This window comes from Arachis ipaensis, chromosome B08 (assembly GCF_000816755.2).
Source record: "Arachis ipaensis cultivar K30076 chromosome B08, Araip1.1, whole genome shotgun sequence".
In the NCBI taxonomy this organism is placed as follows: domain Eukaryota; kingdom Viridiplantae; phylum Streptophyta; class Magnoliopsida; order Fabales; family Fabaceae; genus Arachis; species Arachis ipaensis.
The window spans coordinates 46,384,448-46,405,321 of NC_029792.2; the positions used below are offsets into that span (position 1 = coordinate 46,384,448).

Genomic DNA, 20,874 nt, shown 5'->3' on the forward strand with positions numbered 1-20,874 from the left:
TTGTCACGGGTCACCCCTTCAGTCTGACTTAACTGAATAAAGAACAAGAGTATATCTTGGAGAAGAAGTAGGTGTGAATTGAAAGAAAAACCATAGTACTTGCATTAATTCATGAAGAACAGCAGAGCTCCTCACCTTAATATATGAGGTGTAAAAACTCCACCGTTGAAAATACATAAGTGAAAAAAGGGTAGGCATGGCCGAATAGCCAGCCTCCCATGGAGGTCTCAAAGTGCCAAAGTTACATAATATGATCCTAAGGTCAAAAGTGATCGAAAAAGATATAAAATAAATCTCTAAAAGTAGTTTTTATACTAAACTAGTTACTAGGGTTTACAGAAAATGAGTAACTAAGTGCAGATAGTGCAGAAATCCACTTCCAGGGCCCACTTGGTATGTGCTTGGGCTGAGCATTGAAGCTTTTTCGCACTTAAGCTATCCTTGGAGTTAAGCGCCAGCTGGGGTGCCATTTTGGGCGTTAAACGCCGGTTTTAGTGCCAGTTCTGGCGTTTTACGCTAGAATTCCTTGGGCTGACTTTGAACGCCAGTTTGGGCCATCAAATATCGGACAAAGTATAAACTATTATATATTGCTAGAAAGCCCAGGATGTCTACTTTCTAACGCAATTGAGAGCGCACCAATTGGGCTTCTGTAGCTCCAGAAAATCCATTTCAAGTGAAGTAGGGTCAGAATCCAACAACATCTGCAGTCCTTTCTCAGCCTCTGAATCAGATTTTTGCTCAGGTCCCTCAATTTCAGCCAGGAAGTACCTGAAATCATAGAAAAACACACAAACTCATAGTAAAGTCTAGAAATGTAATTTCTGAATAAAAACTAATAAAAATATAATAAAAACTAATTAAAACATACTAAAAACTATGTAAAAACAGTGCCAAAAAGGGTATAAATTATCTACTCATCATTCACCCCCATACAATTATATATCGTTGAAAAGCTTTGGATGTATACTTTCCAATGCATTTGAGAGTGCATCATTTAAAGCTCTACAACTCAAGTTATTCCCCTTGGAAGGTGAAGAGGTTAGCTGGCCTTACTATAGGTTGATACTATGTTCATCTTTGCACTTTCGGGGTAGGTTTTCTCCCTCAGATTTAGTGTCCACCATACAGTGCCATATATGCTTGGAAAGCTCCAGATTCCTACTTTCCAATGCCACTAAAATTACCTCATTTGGAGTTTTGTAGCTCGAGTTATTCTTGTTGGAGTGTGAAGAGGTCAGGGTTGCAAATCCTCTTTGCTCCTTCTTGAGTCTGTTTCCAACTCTTTTGCCACCTTGAGAGTATGATTCTTCTATTAGTGCTTTTATTGCTTTTTTTCTTCACCTTTTCACCTATCATCAACCAAACAAATACATCAAAGCCTTGGCATAATCATCAAATCTTGCATCATTCATGTTATCAACTAAATCTTGCAAGAAATCTAATGAAAATGCATAAAATTACCAATGTTTGATTGAATCAAGACAAGCATGAAATTCTCACTCAAACACTTATTTATTGCCTAAAAATGCATGAAAACCAAGTAAAAATTAATGAAAAAGGCTTGTGAAACTAGCCTAAGATGACTTGTCATCAGTGGATCTAGCCCGATTTTGGCGACGGCGTTGACAATGATCCCCTTCGGCGGTGACAGCTAGGGTTCCAGTGGCGATGGCTCCTCCAACGGCGGTGAGACGCAGCAGTGGCGGTGAAGAACAGCGGCAACAGCGCATGGCTGTGGTGAGGATGAAGATTTCTTCCTATTCTCCATCGATATATCTCTCTCTTCTGCTCCTCGGCGATAACAGAAGTGGCGGCTACAAACCCAAGCAATGGTGGTGGCGGTTTGGCAGTGTGAAGGCATGGCGGCGACTCCTACCTCTCTTCGCGAGCTCTCTCGTTCATCTCTCACTCTCCCTCAGCTGGCCCATTCGACGATGACGGCGATGCGGGTTCACGATGGCGACGCCTCTCTTTCTTCGACAGGCTGGACAATGACACGAGGGCACGGTGAGCGGCGGCGAGGCAGCAGCCCCTCCACTTCCTCTTCTACTCTCTCAGATCCCTCTCTCTATTTCCCCTTCCCCCTTTTTCTCCTTTCTTCTCCCTCTCTGTTCTTCCCTTTCTCTTTTCCTTTCTTTCATTTTTCAGTACATGTGTGTGTGTTTTGTTTAATTTTGGAAAGAGGGTGGCAGTGGGGTAAAGAGGTTAGGGTTAGGGTTTTGTTTGTAATTTAGGGTTAGGGTTTGCTTTTGGAGTAAAATGTGAAATTAAGAATTTTTTGGGTAAATTAGAATTTGGGTAATTTTAATTAAATTGAGGTATAGAGTATTTAATTTAAGATCTAATTTAATCCCTTAAAAATTACTTTAAAAATATTATTTAATTATCAATTTGCTAATTGGCTTTCAATAAAGTATTCTAATTTGAAATTAGTGATAATATAAAAATTTTCTTTGTTTATAAAAATTAAAGTATTAAATTCGAAAACCTCAATTACTTAAACTAAATCATATAAAGTTCTTATTCTTTTACAACTATTAAACTTTACAATTTAAATATAGAAAATTATTCAATAATTATAATATTAAACAAAATTTTTAGTTTAATTTTCAAAACTTTGTTTAATTACTTTTAATAAAATAATTTCTAAAAATAAAGTCTTTAATAGATAAATAAATTGAAATTAGCTCATAATAAGATTTTTCTAAAAATTCTAGGTCTTACAAGTAGCCTAAATTTTCACGTAACATTATATATTAGCTACCAAAAACCAAAATCATACCTTGAACGATTTTTTCCAAAGTCACAAAATACCACAAAATCTCCTCTTCACAAGCCTCAAGACCTCCAAACCAACTCAACCAGCTTCAATCACCATAAGTTTGTTCCAATATCACCAATTTGACTTCAATCCACATGCAATTCAATCAAATTTCATACAATATCACTAAAATCAACACAGAGGCTCACTACTTCAATAATTTACAAGAGTTTAGTGGTTCTTATCTTACCCATGGATGATTAGGGTGATACCCTAAATCATCAAAATTACATAGCTCCTCAATATCCAACACTCAAAATTACGAAAATATAAGAGGGGAAGAATTGGGTGAGAAATTCAAATTTCTTACCCACTTTATTTGGATAAATTTGAAGAGAATTTCAAGACGGTCGTATGGCCACAAATGGTGCGACGATCGGAGCTCCATATTGAAAGTTACAAGGGATTGAATATTGGATTGAAATGGGAGTTAGGGTTTAGTGCAATGCTTCTCTTCCTCAGTGTGTTTTGCTGAATGAGAAGGGAGGAAGGGCTGAGTTCTTCATTTATATGTTTGGCCTTGGACTCAATACGGGTTTGGTTTGGCCCATTGACCCAATTTTGGGTCAAAATCTTTAAAATTAGTATTCTAATTCGTGTTTTAAATATTTTTACCTCTTCAAATTATAAATTTAATTTTCTAATTTCTTAAATTCATAATTAATTTATTAGTTAATTATTCGTTAATTTACCAAATTTTACACATGGCACAACTTGATACATGGTTAAATAGTATTGTGATACGTAGCACAATCATTTACATCAGCATGTCACATACTACCATAGTTCTAAAAACCGAACAGGACCGGCAGATTCAACTGGAAACCGGTCACCAAGCTGGTCCGGTTAGGCCTAGAAATCACCTGGCAAAAAATCAGTTACCACCAGTGAATCGGCAGAACAGTTCGGTTTTTTGGAGGGTTTTCGGTTCGAAAATAAACCCTCCAAAACGGCATCGTTTTGTCCCTTTTAAAAAAAAAGAAAAACGGCAAAACTGAAGGAGTGAACCCTAAATCAAACGTAACCCATCTGTTCTTCTTATTCACAATGACACAAACTCATCTCCTCTCCTCTCTTCTTTAAGAACCATAGAAGCCACCGATGCCCCAAATCGCGTAGCCACCGTAGCCCGCCGCCACCGCATTCCGCAGCCACCGCAATGACGGGTTTGACCACCGCAGCCCCCACCGCGTCGTTGTCATTGACGAGCGTGCCTTCTCTCTGTTCGCCAGTGTCGCGTCCTCTGCCGTTGCCGTTGTTTGCCTTCCACCTTGCCGCCGATAAGTAATATTTTGTTTGCAGTCTCACACTTCACAACCATCTCCTCGGCGTCTGCTTGCTGGTTTAGGGTTTAACAATTAACTTCTGATAATACTTATTATTTGTTTCAAATTGATTTGCTAATTAGCTGGATTTTCTAAGGTTATTGTTTACTGATTTAAGTTTTACTATGGAGTTTGTGGAGTTTGCTGAGTTATTTTTGTTCATAATTTTTTGAAATTTTATTCTTGAGTTGCTATTTTTTTCTGTTGTGTTCTGAGTTGGGGTAAGTTGCTGTTTTTCTTTGTTTGTTGTGTTCTGACTTCTGAGTTAGAGTTAGTGGTGGTATGATTGCTAAGTTTGGATTAATTGTTCTTTTTTTTGGATTCTCTGATTTTTCTATTTTTGAATTATAAGAAGTTATTTTTGAAGATTTTCTTGTTTTTCACTTTTGTTTCTGATTGATGAGGATTGCTGATTGAGAGTTGATTGGTATCTTGCAAAACCAGCTCAACCGAAGAATTAAAGGCAATCTTGCTAAGCCGTGTCCCCGTTAAGGTGTCAAGATTTGCCATTAGCGGCGCACCGGTATAGTTGATAGGTTTTGAAGGCCTATCAGAAAAATCAGTTCTAAAAACGCACTTGAGATTTTAATAGTGAACTTGAAGAAATGCAGTTTGTGGCATCACAAATGAGACATTGTTCAATAAAACAACTAGTCTTGTTCCATTGACACACGTAGGGCAAGGATTTATGCCTAAACCAATAGTGTAGACGAGGTTTCTATCAACTTTGAGAGGAACAAGAGCAGAGTATTGATCAAAGTTTAGGCTTCTGAGTTTCTTGTTAAGACTCTGTACAAAAGTTGAGTTATTTCTAGCAGGAAGTTGAAGTTGAGGAAAAGAAGAGATTAGTGTTTAAGATGCCTTTGTATTGGAATATAGCTGTGGTGATTTTGTTATCAACGGAGATTGGAGCATCTATGAAGACCCTTTGCGGCCATGAAGTACCTGCTTGGAATAATATTGGCATGGACTAAAACGTTTGTGGTTTGTCCTAGTCCAATTAGTATGGAACTTGTGGTGAATGATTTTGTTAAATTTTGATGGATGATAGTTGATGATTTTGTTAAATTGATGATTGATGATGTTTTTTAAAATATTTGAAATTATATATTTAATTTTTAATAATTTTATTTAATATTTAATTAAACTGATTGAATTCCGGTTGAACTCCGATCGAACCACTGAACTAGTGAACCAGTTATTTTACTGGTTTATTGACCGATCGACTCGTTATCATACTATTACACGTGGCCAAATAATCTATGTTATCAAGTCATGTTAGCATATTATTAATAGAAAATGGATCAAAAACTAACCTGATTTACTTTTGTCAACTTTAAAAATATAATTAGTGTGTAATTAAAATTTTAAAAATAATTTTAGTATACGACATTAATTTTAAATAACACTTTGAGACTTAACTCGATTTATTATAATATTGATCCCTATTAAGGGCGTTAATGATGTCTCACGCAAACGATAATTGTATAAAGAAAAGTCTAGGGGGCCAGCAATTTTGTTAAATTCTGGCCAGTATATAACTAGCAAAAAAAAATGAGCCATTGGATGAAAGTTCACACCAATCTCACACCATTAAAATCATTATTGATGGCTATTTGATGGCTACAAATCACAAAAGTTGTTGACCCCTAACATTCCTCGTTATATAATTTGTTCATCGCGAAAACAAAATATTATTGATGCCATTGATGTTTCTTGTGAATCGTACACCTTCACATTCTTTCGTAGAATTGTCACAGCGTGGTTTCATTTCCCGAAAAAATTAGCCGACAATACTTCCAAATTATTAATTATCGTTGCCTACTTGCTTCTATACATATTCAAATAAATTATTTTGGTTACTTAATCATTGGTACTTATTAATAAGTGGGAAATATTATATTGTGTGGTTTGATGCCCAATTATGATATTTAGTGGAAGATCTCATTTTTCATTGTATTCTTTTTATATTTATTTTTGATCCTATTTATAGAATTAAAGGTGAGAGATTACACTTTATTCTCTCCAGTAACAAAAAAAAATGGAAAGGATCCATTTCCTATATTATATAGTCAATAATACCATATCTTGTGCTCACATAAAACTAAACCTTATATGTGGCTTTACACATAGACATCATTCGGTCAAAAGCTAAAATAATTCTTTCCATCACAATTGCTTTGTACCATACATTTTCTTTTTAACGGTATGTGACTAAATAGATTACAATATATCTTTTATGTTTAAAATTATTTATTAAAATCACATGATTGACTTGTTAACATAGCAACAAGCTATAGATACCCTTTCTAGGGTGTAGCATTTTATTCCCTATATAAAGGTTTCTTTCAAAGCCATTTCAAAACCAAGTTGTGTTTACTAATCTCCCTCATTCACTACAAGAAAAATACCTATTCAACCATACTTTTTTAAGTTACATTTAAAAAGCATAGTCTATTCATCTTCGTGTTGCCTTTTTATAAGAGAAAAGGATACACAATTGTGGCGTCATTTAAAAAGTGTAGCCTTAAGTATTATAGAAATCACTTATAAAGCGTAGCCGTAGGTTGATATCTATAGGTTCACTTTTCGTATCAAAGAGGACACTTTTAGAGGGTAGCCTATTTGTTAAGTTTTGGGTGCGTTTTAAAAGCGATGCCTAATGTATCTAGAGCCAAAAACTTGACACTTGGTGATTTTTTTTCCTCTTAATTTTTTCCCTTTAGCACGCACACTCAGCTCACGTTTTTTCCCTCTTAACTTAGTGAAATTTTGACTTATTCCCTCCAAAGCTCGTCATCACCGTTTCAGAGAAGAAAACCCTCCAAAGCACGAAGAAAACCCTTTCAGAGAAGATCGAAAACCCTTACCATCGCGAAGATACTCAGCCAAATCGCGAATGAAACGTAACACTCATCACCCTTGTTAACTTTTCCCTTCTTCTTCGTGCCACTCATCACCCCAAATCAGAGAAAGGGTCCGCCGTCACCACACCACTCACGGCGTCACCACTCACCTCCAGGAAGACTCTGCACTCACTCATCTTCACTACTCACCATGCCGTCACTCATCTTCACCGCACCGTCGCTTCTCTTTGCTGTGCGCTCACATTAGGAAGACACTGCGCTCAACCGAAAGCCTCTCTTCAATTGCTTACCGTCGTCGAGAAGGTATGCATCCACCTTCATTTGGTTTCTGAAATTTGAGAATGTAGGGTTCCGATTTTAGGGTTTCAATTTGGGGGTTTGGTACGATAATCTGTGAACTCATGAATTGATTTTGTGATTTTGTGTTGCGGCGTAGGAGAACTCATTCTTCTAGGTTCACTCATCACAAGCCCTAGGTTCGTTCGCCTATTGTCTTTTCTTGTGATTTTGTGTATCAAGCAGCGGAGGAGATAACTCAAATCAAAACTTCAAGCAGTGACGAGACTGTTGGTATGCTTCTACCCCCACTCTTCGTTTGTAACTAATTCATTTCCACTCACTGCGATAGAGAACTGAGATGGTAGTGACGATGAACCGAGACAATGGTGTGTATGAATTTTCTAGTTTTGCGGTTTTTTTGAGGGTTTGTTGTTCTGATTTTCAGAGTTCTACAATCTTTTGTAATTTTTGTTTCTTACTATGTTAAGATTTTTCTTTTTTATTTTGCATTTGTTTTATGATTTTGCACTTACAGACTATGTTTGTTCAAGCTTAGCAGTAAGTCCTATATAATCTTCCTTTCATGTGTTTATATTGCTTTGAGAATGTTGGCACAAAGAATGTAAAATGGTTGTCATATCGATATTGTATTTGTACTGATATACCCATTTCTCGGGTATTCCTAGAATAGTAAATTTTTTTTATTTTTAGTGAAAAAAGTTATTTAACCTCTAGCTCACATGCACTTTACACCCAAAACTTTTGAATTTGCAATGCGCAACTTTGAGGTTGTCAAGTGGTGTAGAAAAGGCCCTATGTTAACTTTTTTCTCTTTTTCAAATTTCCTTTCTAATAAAGGGTGGTGTTGTCAATAAAACACTCCACGTGAAGCGGTAATTTCGTATGAAATGGTAACACAGAAAACTTGCAATTGTCAAGTGAATATTTTGAAAGTAAGAGTGTAGTGTGCATAAGAGCCAAAGTTAATTGAATGGTATCCTAAGAAACTATAAGCATTTTACATTACTTTTTAGACGTAACTACTATAAGTATTGTTAATTGAATGCTCTTTGCATATCTTCCAGTTGTCAAAGATGTTGGTAGAAATGACTGGTACGCGAAATTGTGATCTCTGGTAATGGCTCCAAAAACTTGGAGCTCTAATCTTAATTTGTAATTTGTCACAACTCCATGTAGCTGACCAGCAAGTGCACTGGGTCGTCCAAGTAATACCTTACGTGAGTAAGGGTCGATCCCACGGAGATTGTTGGTATGAAGCAAGCTATGGTTATCTTGTAAATCTCAGTTAGGCGGATAATAATTGGTAATGAGTTTTTGAATAATAATATTAAATAAACAGAAAATAAGGATAAAAATACTTATGTAAATCATTGGTGAGAATTTCAGATAAGTGTATGGAGATGCTTTGTCCCTGTTGGATCTCTGCTTTCCTACTGCCTTCCTTCAATCCTTCTTACTCCTTTCCATGGAAAGCTGTATGTAGGGCATCACCGTTGTCAATGGCTACATCCCATCCTCTAAGTGAAAATGGTCCAAATGCTCTGTCACAACACGGCTAATCATCTGTCGGTTCTCGATCATACTGGAATAGGATTTACTATCCTTTTGCGTCTGTCACTACGCCCAATACTCGCGAGTTTGAAGCTCGTCACAGTCAATCAATCCCTGAATCCTACTCGGGATACCACAGACAAGGTTTAGACTTTCCAGATTCTCATGAATGCCACCATCAATTCTAGCTTATACCACGAAGATTCTGATTAAGGAATCCAAGAGATATGCGCCCGGTCTAAGGTAGAACAGAAGTGGTTGTCAGTCACGCGTTCATAGGTGAGAATGATAATGAGTGTCACGGATCATCACATTCATCATGTTGAAGTGCAACGAATATCTTAGAACAGAAATAAACCGAATTGAATAGAAAATAGTAGTAATTGCACTAATACTCGAGGAACAGCAGAGCTCCACACCCTTAATCTATGGTGTGTAGAAACTCCACCGTTGAAAATACATAAGTGATGAAGGTTCAGGCATGGCCGAGAGGCCAGCCCCCAAAACGTGATCAATAGTCTCCTAAGATGAACAATATATTAAAACTGAGACCAAAGATGTCTAATACAATAGTAAAATATCCTATTTATACTAGACTAGCTACTAGGGTTTACAGAAGTAAGTAATTGATGCATAAATCCACTTTCGGGGCCCACTTTGGTGTGTGCTTGGGCTGAGCTTGAACTTTACACATGCAGAGGCTTCTTTTGGAGTTGAACGCCAAGTTGTAACGTGTTTTTGGCGTTCAACTCTGGTTCGTGACGTGTTTCTGGCATTTGACTCCAGAATGCAGCGTAGAACTGGTGTTGAGCGCCAGTTTGCGTCGTCTAATCTCGAATAAAGTATGGACTATTATATATTGCTGGAAAGCTCTGGATGTCTACTTTCCAACGCCGTTAAGAGCGCTTCATTTGGAGTTCTGTAGCTCTAGAAAATCCATTTCGAGTATAGGGAGGTCAGAGTCCAACAGCATCAGCAGTCCTTTGTCAGTCTTTCATCAGAGTTTTGCTCAGGTCCTTCGATTTCAGCCAGAAATTACCTGAAATCACAGAAAAACACACAAACTCATAGTAAAGTCTAGAAATGTGAATTTAGAATAAAAACTAATAAAAACATCCCTAAAAGTAACTAGATCCTACTAAAAACATACTAAAAATAATGCCAAAAAGCGTATAATTATCCGCTCATCACAACACCAAACTCAAATTGTTGCTTGTCCCCAAGCAACTGAAAATCAAATAGGATAAAAAGAAGAGAACATACTATAAATTCCAAACTATCAGTGAATATTAATTCTAATTAGATGAGTGGGACTTGTAGCTTTTTGCCTCTGAACAGTTTTGGCATCTCACTTTATCCTTTGAAGTTTAGAATGATTGGCATCTATAGGAACTTAGAATTTCAGATAGTGTTATTGATTCTCTTAGTTAAGTATGTTGATTCTTGAACACAGTTACTTTTGAGTCTTGGCCGTGGCCCAAAGCACTCTGTTTTCGAGTATTACCACCTGATACATACATGCCACAGACACATAACTGGTGAACCTTTTCATATTGTGACTCAGCTTTGCTAGAGTCCCCAATTAGAGGTGTCCAGGGTTCTTAAGCACACTCTTTTTGCTTTGGATCACGACTTTAACCGCTCAGTCTCAAGCTTTTCACTTGACACCTACACGCCACAAGCACATGGTTAGGGACAGCTTGGTTTAGCCGCTTAGGCCAGGATTTTATTCCTTTAGGCCCTCCTATCCATTGATGCTCAAAGCCTTTGATCTTTTTTACCCTTGCCTTTTGATTTTAAGGGCTATTGGCTTTTTCTGCTTGCTTTTTCTTTTTCTTTCTCTTTTTTTTCGCCATTTTTCTTTTTTTTTTTCCGCAAGCTTTTGCTTTTTCACTGCTTTTTCTTGCTTCAAGAATCAAATTTATGATTTTTCAGATTGTCAATAACATTTCTCTTTGTTCATCATTCTTTCAAGAGCCAACAATTTTAACATTCATAATCAACAAGATAAAAAATATGCACTGTTCAAGCATTCATTCAGAAAACAAAAAGTATTGTCACCACATCAATATAATTAAACTAAATTCAAGGATAAATTCGAAAGTCATGTACTTCTTGTTCTTTTGAAATAAAACATTTTTCATTTAAGAGAGGTGAAGGATTCATGGAATTATTCATAGCCTTAAGACATAGTTACTAAATACTAATGATCATGTAATGAAGACACAAACATAGATAAACATTTAACAGAAAAAACGAAAAACAGAAAATTAAGAACAAGGAAGTTAAGGAATGAGTCCACCTTAGTGATGGTGGCGTTTTCTTCTTGAAGAACCAATGCTGTCCTTGAGTTCTTCTATGTCTCTTCCTTGTTTTTGTTGCTCCTCCCTCATTGCTCTTTGATCTTCTCTAATTTCATGGAGAATGATGGAGTGCTCTTGATGTTCCACCCTTAATTGATTCATGTTGTGACTCAAATCTTCAAGAGAAGTGTTGAGTTGTTTCCAATAGTTGTTGGGAGGAAAGTGCATCCCTTGAGGTATCTCAGGGATTTTTTGATGATGAGCTTTCTCATGCGTTTCTTGAACTCCATGAATAGGCTCTCTTGTTTGCTCCATCTTTTTCTTAGTGATGGGTTTCTCCTCCTCAATGGGGATGTCTCCTTCTATGAAAGCTCCAGCTGAGTAACATAGATGGTAAATAAGATAAGGAAAAGCTAGCCTTGCCAAGGTAGAGGGCTTTTCGACTATTTTGTAGAATTTAAAGGAGATAACTTCATGAACTTCTACTTCCTCTCCAATCATGATGCTATGAATCATGATGGCCTGGTCTACAATAACTTCAGACCGGTTGCTAGTGGGGATGATGGAGCGTTGGATGAACTCCAACCATCCTCTAGCTACAGGCTTGAGGTCCAGTCTTCTGAATTGAACCGGTTTACCTTTGGAGTCTACTTTCCATTGAGCTCCTTCCACACATATGTCCATAAGGACTTGGTCCAACCTTTGATTAAAGTTGACCCTTCTAGTGTAGGGGCGTGCATCTCCTTGCATCATGGGCAAGTTGAACGCCAACCTCACATTCTCCGGACTAAAGTCTAAGTATTTCCCCCGAACCATTGTAAGATAATTCTTTGGGTTTGGGTTCTTACTTTGATCATGGTTCCTAGTGATCCATGCATTAGCATAGAACTCTTGAACCATTAGGATTCCGACTTGTTGAATGGGGTTGGTTAGAACTTTCCAACCTCTTCTTTGGATTTCGTGTCGGATCTCCGGATACTCATTTTTCTTGAGTTTGAAAGGGACCTCGGGGATCACCTTCTTCTTGGCCACAACATCATAGAAGTGGTCTTGATGGGCTTTGGAGATGAATCTTTCCATCTCCCATGACTCGGAGGTGGAAGCTTTTGTCTTCCCTTTCCCTTTTCTAGAGGTTTCTCCGGTCTTAGGTGCCATCATTGGTAATGGAAAAACAAAAAAAGCTATGCTTTTACCATACCAAACTTAGAATATTGCTCACCCTCGAGCAAGAGAAGAAAGAATAGATGAAGAAGAAGAAGATATGGAGGAGAGGGAGAGAGGGTTGTGTTTCGGCCAAGGAGGAGAAGAGAGGGGTGTGTTGTGTGAAAATGAAGAAGAATGGAGGGGTTTATATAGTGGAGGGAGAGGGGTTAAGGTTCGGCCATTTTAGGTGGGTTTGGGTAGGAAAGAGATTTTGAATTTTGAAGGTAGGAGGGGTTTATGGGGAAGAGTGTTTATGGGAAAGATGGGATGAATGTTAAGAAGAGGGGAGAATATGAGTGGAGGTAGGTGGGGATCCTGTGGGGTCCACAGATCCTGAGGTGTCAAGACTTTACATCCCTGCACCAATTAGGCGTGTAAAATGCCTTTGCATGCAATTTTGGCGTTTAAACGCCGAAGTGATGCTTATTCTGGGTGTTCAACGCCCATATGCAGCATGTTTCTGGCGTTGAACGCCAGTTCCATGCTTGTTTCTGGCGTTCAGCACCAGCTCTTCTCAGGGTGTCTTTCTGGCATTTGAACGCCTGGATGTTGCTTATTTCTGGCATTCAACACCAGATCCATGCTCTGTTCTGGCATTGAACGCCAGCCAGATGCTCCTTACTGGCGTTTAAACGCCAGTAAGTCCTTCCTCCAGGGTGTGATTTTTCTTCTGCTATTTTTGATTTTTGTATTTTTTTCGTGACTCCACATGATCATGAACCTAATAAAACATAAAAGAACAATAACAATAAAAATAAAAATAAAATTAGATAAATAAAAATTGGGTTGCCTCCCAACAAGCGCTTCTTTAATGTTAATAGCTTGACAGTGGGCTCTCACGGAGCTACACAGGTGATCAGGTCAATGTTGTAGACTCCCAAAACCAAACTTAGAGTTTGGATATGGGGATTCAACACCAAACTTAGAGTTTGGCTGAGGCCTCCCAACACCAAACTTAGAGTTTGATTGTGGGGGCTTTGTTTGACTTTGTACTGAGAGAAGCTTTTCATGCTTTCTCTCCATTGTTACAGAAGGATAGCCTTGGGCCTTAAACACAAGGTAGTCCCCATTCAATTGAAGGACTAATTTTCCTCTGTTAACATCTATCACAGCTCCTGCTGTGGCTAGGAAAGGTCTTCCAAGGATGATGCATTCATCCTCCTCCTTCCTAGTGTCTAAGATTATGAAATCAGCAGGGATGTAAAGGCCTTCAACCTTTACTAACACGTCCTTCACTAATCCATAAGCTTGTCTTACAGAATTGTCTACCAATTGTAATGAGAATGTGGCAGGCTGTACCTCAATGATCCTCAGCTTCTCCATTACAGAGAGTGGCATAAGGTTTATACTTGACCCTAGGTCACACAGAGCTTTCTCAAAGGTCATGGTGCCTATGGTACAGGGTATTAATAATTTGCCAGGATCTTGTCTCTTTTGAGGTAAAGTTTGCTGAACCCATGTATCTAGTTCACTAATGAGCAAGGGAGGTTCACCTTCCCAAGTCTCATTACCAAACAGCTTGGCATTCAGCTTCATGATGGCTCCTAGATATTGAGCAACTTACTCTCCAGTTACATCTTCATCCTCTTCAAAGGAAGAATAGTCTTCAGAGCTCATGAGTGGCAGAAGGAGGTTTAGTGGAATCTCTATGGTCTCTATATGAGGCTCAGATTCCTTTGGGTCCTTAATAGGGAACTCCTTCTTGCTTGAGAGACGTCCCATGAGGTCATCCTCATTGGGATTCACGTCCTCCCCTTCCTCTCTATGTTCGGCCATATTGATTATATCAATGGCCTTGCACTCTCTTTTTGGATTCTCTTCAGTATTGCTTGGGAGAGTACTAGGAGGGGTTTCAGTGATTCTCTTACTCAGCTGGCCCACTTGTGCCTCCAAATTTCTTATGGAGGACCTTGTTTCACTCATGAAACTTAAACTGGCCTTGGACAGATCAGAGACTAAGTTTGCTAAATTAGAGGTATTTTGTTCATAATTCTCTGTCTGTTGCTGAGAAGATGATGGAAAAGGCTTGCTATTGTTGAGCCTGTTTCTTCCACCATTATTAAAGCCTTGTTGAGGCTTTTGTTGATCCTTTCATGAAAAATTTGGATGATTTCTCCATGATGAATTATAGGTGTTTCCATAAGGTTCACCCATGTAATTTACCTCTGCTATTGCAGGGTTATCAGGATCATAAGCTTCTTCTTCAGAAAATGCCTCTTTAGTACTGTTGGATGCATTTTGCCATCCATTCAGACTTTGGGAAATCATGTTGAGTTGCTGAGTCAACACTTTGTTTTGAGCCAATATGGCATTCAGAGCATCAATTTCAAGAACTCCCGTCTTCTGAGGTGTCCCATTATTCACGGAATTCCTCTCAGAAGTGTACATGAACTGGTTATTTGCAACCATGTCAATAAGTTCTTGAGCTTCTGCAGGCATTTTCTTTAGGTGAATGGATCCACCTACAGAATGGTCCAGTGACATCTTGGAGAACTCAGACAGACCATAATAGAATATATCCAGAATGGTCCATTCTGAAAGCATGTCAGGAGGACACCTTTTGGTCATCTGCTTATATCTTTCCCAAGCTTCATAGAGGGATTCACCATCTTTTTGCTTGAAGGTCTGAACATCCACTCTAAGCTTGCTCAGCTTTTGAGGAGGAAAGAACTTAGCCAAGAAGGCTGTGACCAGCTTATCCCAGGAGTCCAGGCTATCTTTAGGTTGTGAGTCCAACCATGTTCTAGCTCTGTCTCTTACAGCAAAAGGGAAAAGCATGAGCTTGTAGACTTCAGGATCTACTCCATTAGTCTTAACAGTCTCACAAATCTGCAAGAACTCAGTTAAAAACTGATAGGGATCTTCTGATGGAAGTCCATGGAATTTGCAGTTCTGTTGCATTAGAGCAACTAATTGAGGTTTCAGCTCAAAATTGTTTGCTCCAATGGTAGGGATTGAGATGCTTCTTCCATCAAACTTGGAAGTAGGTGTAGTATAATCACCAAGCATCCTCCTTGTATTATTGTTGTTAGGTTCGGCTGCCTTCTCCTTTTCTTGTTCGAAAATTTCAGTAAGGTTGTCTCTGGATTGTTGTAATTTTAGCTTCTCTTAGTTTCCTCTTCAGAGTCCTTTTAGGTTCTGGATCAGCTTCAACAAGAATGCCTTTTTCCTTTTTCCTGCTCATATGAAAGAGAAGAGAACAAGAAAAGAAGAGGAATCCTCTATGTCTCAGTAGAGAGGTTCCTTATTGTTAGTAGAAGAAGAAAGGGAATAAGAGTGAAGAAGAATGGATAATCCAAACACAAGGGTGAGGATAGGAGCAGTGATTTGGGATGAAGAGAAGTGTTAGTAAGTGAATAAATAAATAGAATAATATGAGAGAGAGGAGTTTTCGAAAATAAATTTTGAAAAGGAGTTAGTGATTTTCGAAAATTAAGAAAAGAAATAAAATAAAATTAAAATTTGAAACAATTAATTAATTAAAAAGAATTTTGAAAAAGATGGAGGTATTTTCGAAAATTAGAGAGGGAAGAGTAGTTAGGTGGTTTTGAAAAAGATAAGAAATAAACAAAAAGTCAAATAGTTAGTTGAAAAAGATTTGACAATCAATTGTGAAAAGATAAGAAAATAAGAAGTTAGAAAAAATATTTTAAATTCAAATTTTTGAAAAAGATAAAATTTTGAAAAAAATATGATATAAAAGATATGATAAAAAGATATGATTAAAAAGACTTAATTTTTAAAATTTAAAATTAATTACTTGACTAACAAGAAACTAAAAGATATGATTCTAGAATTCAAAGATTGAACCTTTCTTAACAAGAAAGTAACAAATTTCAAATTTTTGAATCAATCATATTACTTGTTAGCATAATTTTCAAAAATAAAGATAAAATTAAGAAAAAAATTTTGAAAAATACTTTTAAATTTTCGAAAAATAGTAAAAAAAATAAAAAAGAATTGATTTTTGAAAAAGTTTTGAAAAGATAAGATTTTTAAAATTGAAATTTTGACTTGACTAACAAGAAATAACTAAATTTAAAAATTTTTTGACTTAGTCAACCCAAAATTTCAAAAATTATGAGAGAAAAAAGGAAAAGATATTTTTTTTTATTTTTGAATTTTTAATGATGAGAGAGAAAAACATAAAAATGATCCAAAACATGAAAATTTTGGATCAAAACCAATGATGCATGCAAGACCACTATGAATGTCAAGATGAACACCAAGAACACTTTGAAGATCATGATGAACATCAAGAACATATTTTTAAAAAAAATTTTATGCAAAGAAAACATGCAAGACACCAAACTTAGAAATCTTTAATGCTTAAACACCATGAATGCAAAAATGCACATGAAAAACAACAAAAGATATAAAACAAGAAAACATCAAGATCAAACAAGAAGACTTACTAAGAACAACTTGAAGATCATGAAGAACACTATGAATGCATGAATTTTTGAAAAATACATAAATTTTTAGAAAAATGCAATTGACACCAAACTAAAAAATTGACTCAAGACTCAAACAAGAAACACCAAATATTTTTTATTTTTATGATTTTATTATTTTTTTGGATTTTTGTATGTTTTTTTCGAAAACATATAGGAAAAAGGAATAATGAATTCAAAGTCCTCAATCAAGATTCCAGGAATCATACCAGGTTAGTCTAAAGCTTGATGGCCAGCCAAGCTTCAGCATACCATTTTGAAACTTTAGAATTCATTCTTAAAAATTTAGAATGATTTTCGAAAACAAAAGGAATAAATTTTGAAAGATTTTTGAAAATTTTTTTAGAATAAAATTAGAAATAAAATGCTTAAACATAAAATAAAATTACCTAATCTGAGCAACAAGATGAACCGTCAGTTGTCCAAATTCGAACAATCCCCGGCAACGGTACCAAAAACTTGGTACGCGAAATTGTGATCTCTGGTAATGGCTCCAAAAACTTGGTGCTCTAATCTTAATTTGTAGTTTGTCACAACTCCGTGTAGCTGACCAGCAAGGGCACTGGGTCGTCCAAGTAATACCTTACGTGAGTAAGGGTCGATCCCACGGAGATTGTTGGTATAAAGCAAGCTATGGTCATCTTGTAAATCTCAGTTAGGCAGATAATAATTGGTAATGAGTTTTCGAATAATAATAGTAAATAAACAGAAAATAAGAATAAAAATACTTATGTAAATCATTGGTGAGAATTTCAGATAAGTGTATGGAGATGCTTTGTCCCTGTTGGATCTCTGCTTTCCTACTGCCTTCCTTCAATCCTTCTTACTCCTTTCCATGGCAAGCTGTATGTAGGGCATCACCGTTGTCAATGGCTACAACCCATCCTCTCAGTGAAAATGGTCCAAATGCTCTGTCACAGCACGGCTAATCATCTGTCGGTTCTCGATCATACCGGAATAGGATTTACTATCCTTTTGCGTCTGTCACTACGCACATTACTCGCGAGTTTGAAGCTCGTCACAGTCATTCAATCCCGGAATCTTACTCGGAATACCATAGACAAGGTTTAGACTTTCCGGATTCTCATGAATGCCGCCATCAATTCTAGCTTATACCACGAAGATTCTGATTAAGGAATCCAAGAGATACGCGCCCGGTCTAATGTAGAACGGAAGTGGTTGTCAGTCACGCGTTCATAGGTGAGAATGATAATGAGTGTCACGGATCATCACATTCATCATGTTGAAGTGCAATGAATATCTTAGAACAGAAATAAACCGAATTGAATAGAAAATAGTAGTAATTGCATTAATACTCGAGGAACAGCAGAGCTCCACACCCTTAATCTATGGTGTGTAGAAACTCCACCGTTGAAAATACATAAGTGATGAAGGTTCAGGCATGGCCGAGAGGCCAGCCCCCAAAACGTGATCAATAGTCTCCTAAGATGAACAATAGATTAAAACTGAGACCAAAGATGTCTAATACAATAGTAAAATATCCTATTTATACTAGACTAGCTACTAGGGTTTACAGAAGTAAGTAATTGATGTGTAAATCCACTTCCGGGGCCCACTTTGGTGTGTGCTTGGGCTGACCTTGAACTTTACACGTGCAGAGGCTTCTTTTGGAGTTGAACGCCAAGTTGTAACGTGTTTTTGGCGTTCAACTCTTGTTCGTAATGTGTTTCTGGCGTTTGACTCCAGAATGCAGCGTAGAACTGGCATTGAGCGCCAGTTTTCGTCGTCTAATCTCAAATAAAGTATGGACTATTATATATTGCTGGAAAGCTCTGGATGTCTACTTTCCAACGCCATTAAGAGCGCGCCATTTGGAGTTCTGTAGCTCCAGAAAATCCATTTCGAGTGCAGGGAGGTCAGAATTCAACAGCATCAGCAGTCCTTTGTCAGCCTTTCATCAGAGTTTTGCTCAGGTCCTTCGATTTCAGCCAGAAATTACCTGAAATCACAGAAAAACACATAAACTCATAGTAAAGTCCAGAAATATGAATTTAGCATAAAAACTAATAAAAATATCCCTAAAAGTAACTAGATCCTACTAAAAACATACTAAAAACAATGCCAAAAAGCATATAAATTATCCGCTCATCAATGACCTTGCTACTTTAATTGATAGTTCACAGGTAAAGTAGATGTTTTGACTCTCAGAAACAATGTTTCAATTCCATATTTCTGTTTTGAACCCACTCTCCCAAATGTTCATTAAGAACATATATGATGTCCTCTCATGCATAAACCCTTTGAGCTTGAAAGTTGAAATGTGAACAAGCCCATTTAACTATTTATAGTTCACGATATTAGCTTTTGTTAGTTCTGCCAGGAGAGTTTAGCCTTCTGCTTCTCTAGTTATCCTTGTATACAGCATATAAATCAATGTCCCACTTTATATGATTTTTTTATCATCTCAACGACTAAAACTTAATTAAGTTTAAGTTTTTATTCCTAAGTTTTTTGTATTAAAGGTTTGTAATATATATTGTTTTCATTATCAAAGGAAGCGGCTAAGAAGTCCTTGGAAAAAGCTGCAGAGCGTGTGAGATGCCTTGATGAAGATATGGCAAAGGCTAGTTAAGTTGTTTATTTGTTCTCAGATTGATGATATTGTATTTTATATACTATTGTGTGCAGTAATTACATTAAAATATGATATCATGCAAATTATACACTATAAGAAGCCAATTAACGTGATGCCAATTATAAAAATTTAGGTTCTTTCTCGCTCAATAGATTTGCAAGGAACCTATTTGGTCTTTAATGTTTTGTTACCATTTTCTACATCTATATCAGTACTAGAGTGAATCAGCATTTATGTACATAGTTGAGGAGTGTTCGGCATGCTAGATGAAAGGGGTAGAAGGGTCCTTACAAACATATGTTAGCTAGGGAGTATGGGGGAGGAATATATCTAGTTGGCAATTCCTATAACTTCTCTAACAACTTCTAGACTATTCTAGATTATTTACTCAATTCACTCTATTATGTCCCCTGAAACTGGGTTCTCGATAGCTTTAAAACTTTGTTACATGTAGCTTTTCTCGCAAACTCCAGAATTTAGCTTTAGAGACAGCCTTGGTCAGCACATCTATTGGCTGGTCAGTTGAGGGAATGTGAGCAACCAATAATTTTCCTTCCATAACTATTTCTTTTTCAAAGAAGAGATTCAACTCGTTGTTTTTTGCTCGATTATGTAAAATGGGATTATGAGCTAGCATTATGGCACTGAGTTTGTCATAGTACACCACTGGTCTTGTACAGTTTCATTTTGGTATGAATATTATTAGATCTGACATTGATGTTATTGTTGCTTTTCATACTTCGTAATAATCTTCCCTTTTTATGGAACAGTGGATAATAAAATTCTTCTAATTTAAATAATTTTATTTCCTTATAAAACATCTTTTACTAAAAGTAGCATTAATTCTGTGTAGCTTGATTGGTTTCATGGTTTGCACTTTTGTGTATCTTCAGGAGTGATATTATTACTGTATTACGATCAGAACGTGATAAAATGGAACTCGAGCCAAAGTTTTCTAAAGAGAGACTTGATAGTTTTATGAAAGAGTTTGAACACGAGGTAATTGATGGAAATAATGTCAAATGCTTTATGTATGTGTTCTACTAATTCATGGATTCTGGGTTGATATTTTAGAAAGCTGAAGCAAATAGAATTTTAGCAAGGAATGTAGAATTTTCTCAACTTATTGCTGACTACCAACGAAAATTATGTGAAAGTTCTGAGTCATTGAATGCTGCTGAGGAGCTTTCAAGGAGACTTACGATGGAGGTTAAGATTGTATCAAATTACAATGTTGAGCTTTTTAAGAGTTTACTTTTTGTAACATTTTGATTTAGTACCTATTTATTAACTCACTGCCTCCCCTTATTTGTCAGTTATCTGTTTTGAAGCTTGAAAATAAAGTATTATCAAATGCAGAAAAGCGAGCATCTGATGAGGTTCATAGTTTATCTGAAAGGGTGTAGCGCCTGCAGGTACTGCTCATTTCTTATTTGTGTTTCTTTGATATG

At 36.8% G+C, this 20,874-nt stretch overlaps 1 protein-coding gene across 1 annotated transcript; it reads left to right on the forward strand.

Annotated features, from left to right (window-relative positions):
* Nucleotides 20,321-20,839, forward strand: LOC107611012 (nuclear-pore anchor-like). The gene is made up of 3 exons (XM_021108413.1): nucleotides 20,321-20,422; nucleotides 20,498-20,632; nucleotides 20,740-20,839. The coding sequence occupies exons 1-3, from the start codon at nucleotides 20,357-20,359 to the stop codon at nucleotides 20,827-20,829; spliced, it is 291 nt and encodes a 96-aa protein (XP_020964072.1). The 5' UTR covers nucleotides 20,321-20,356; the 3' UTR covers nucleotides 20,830-20,839.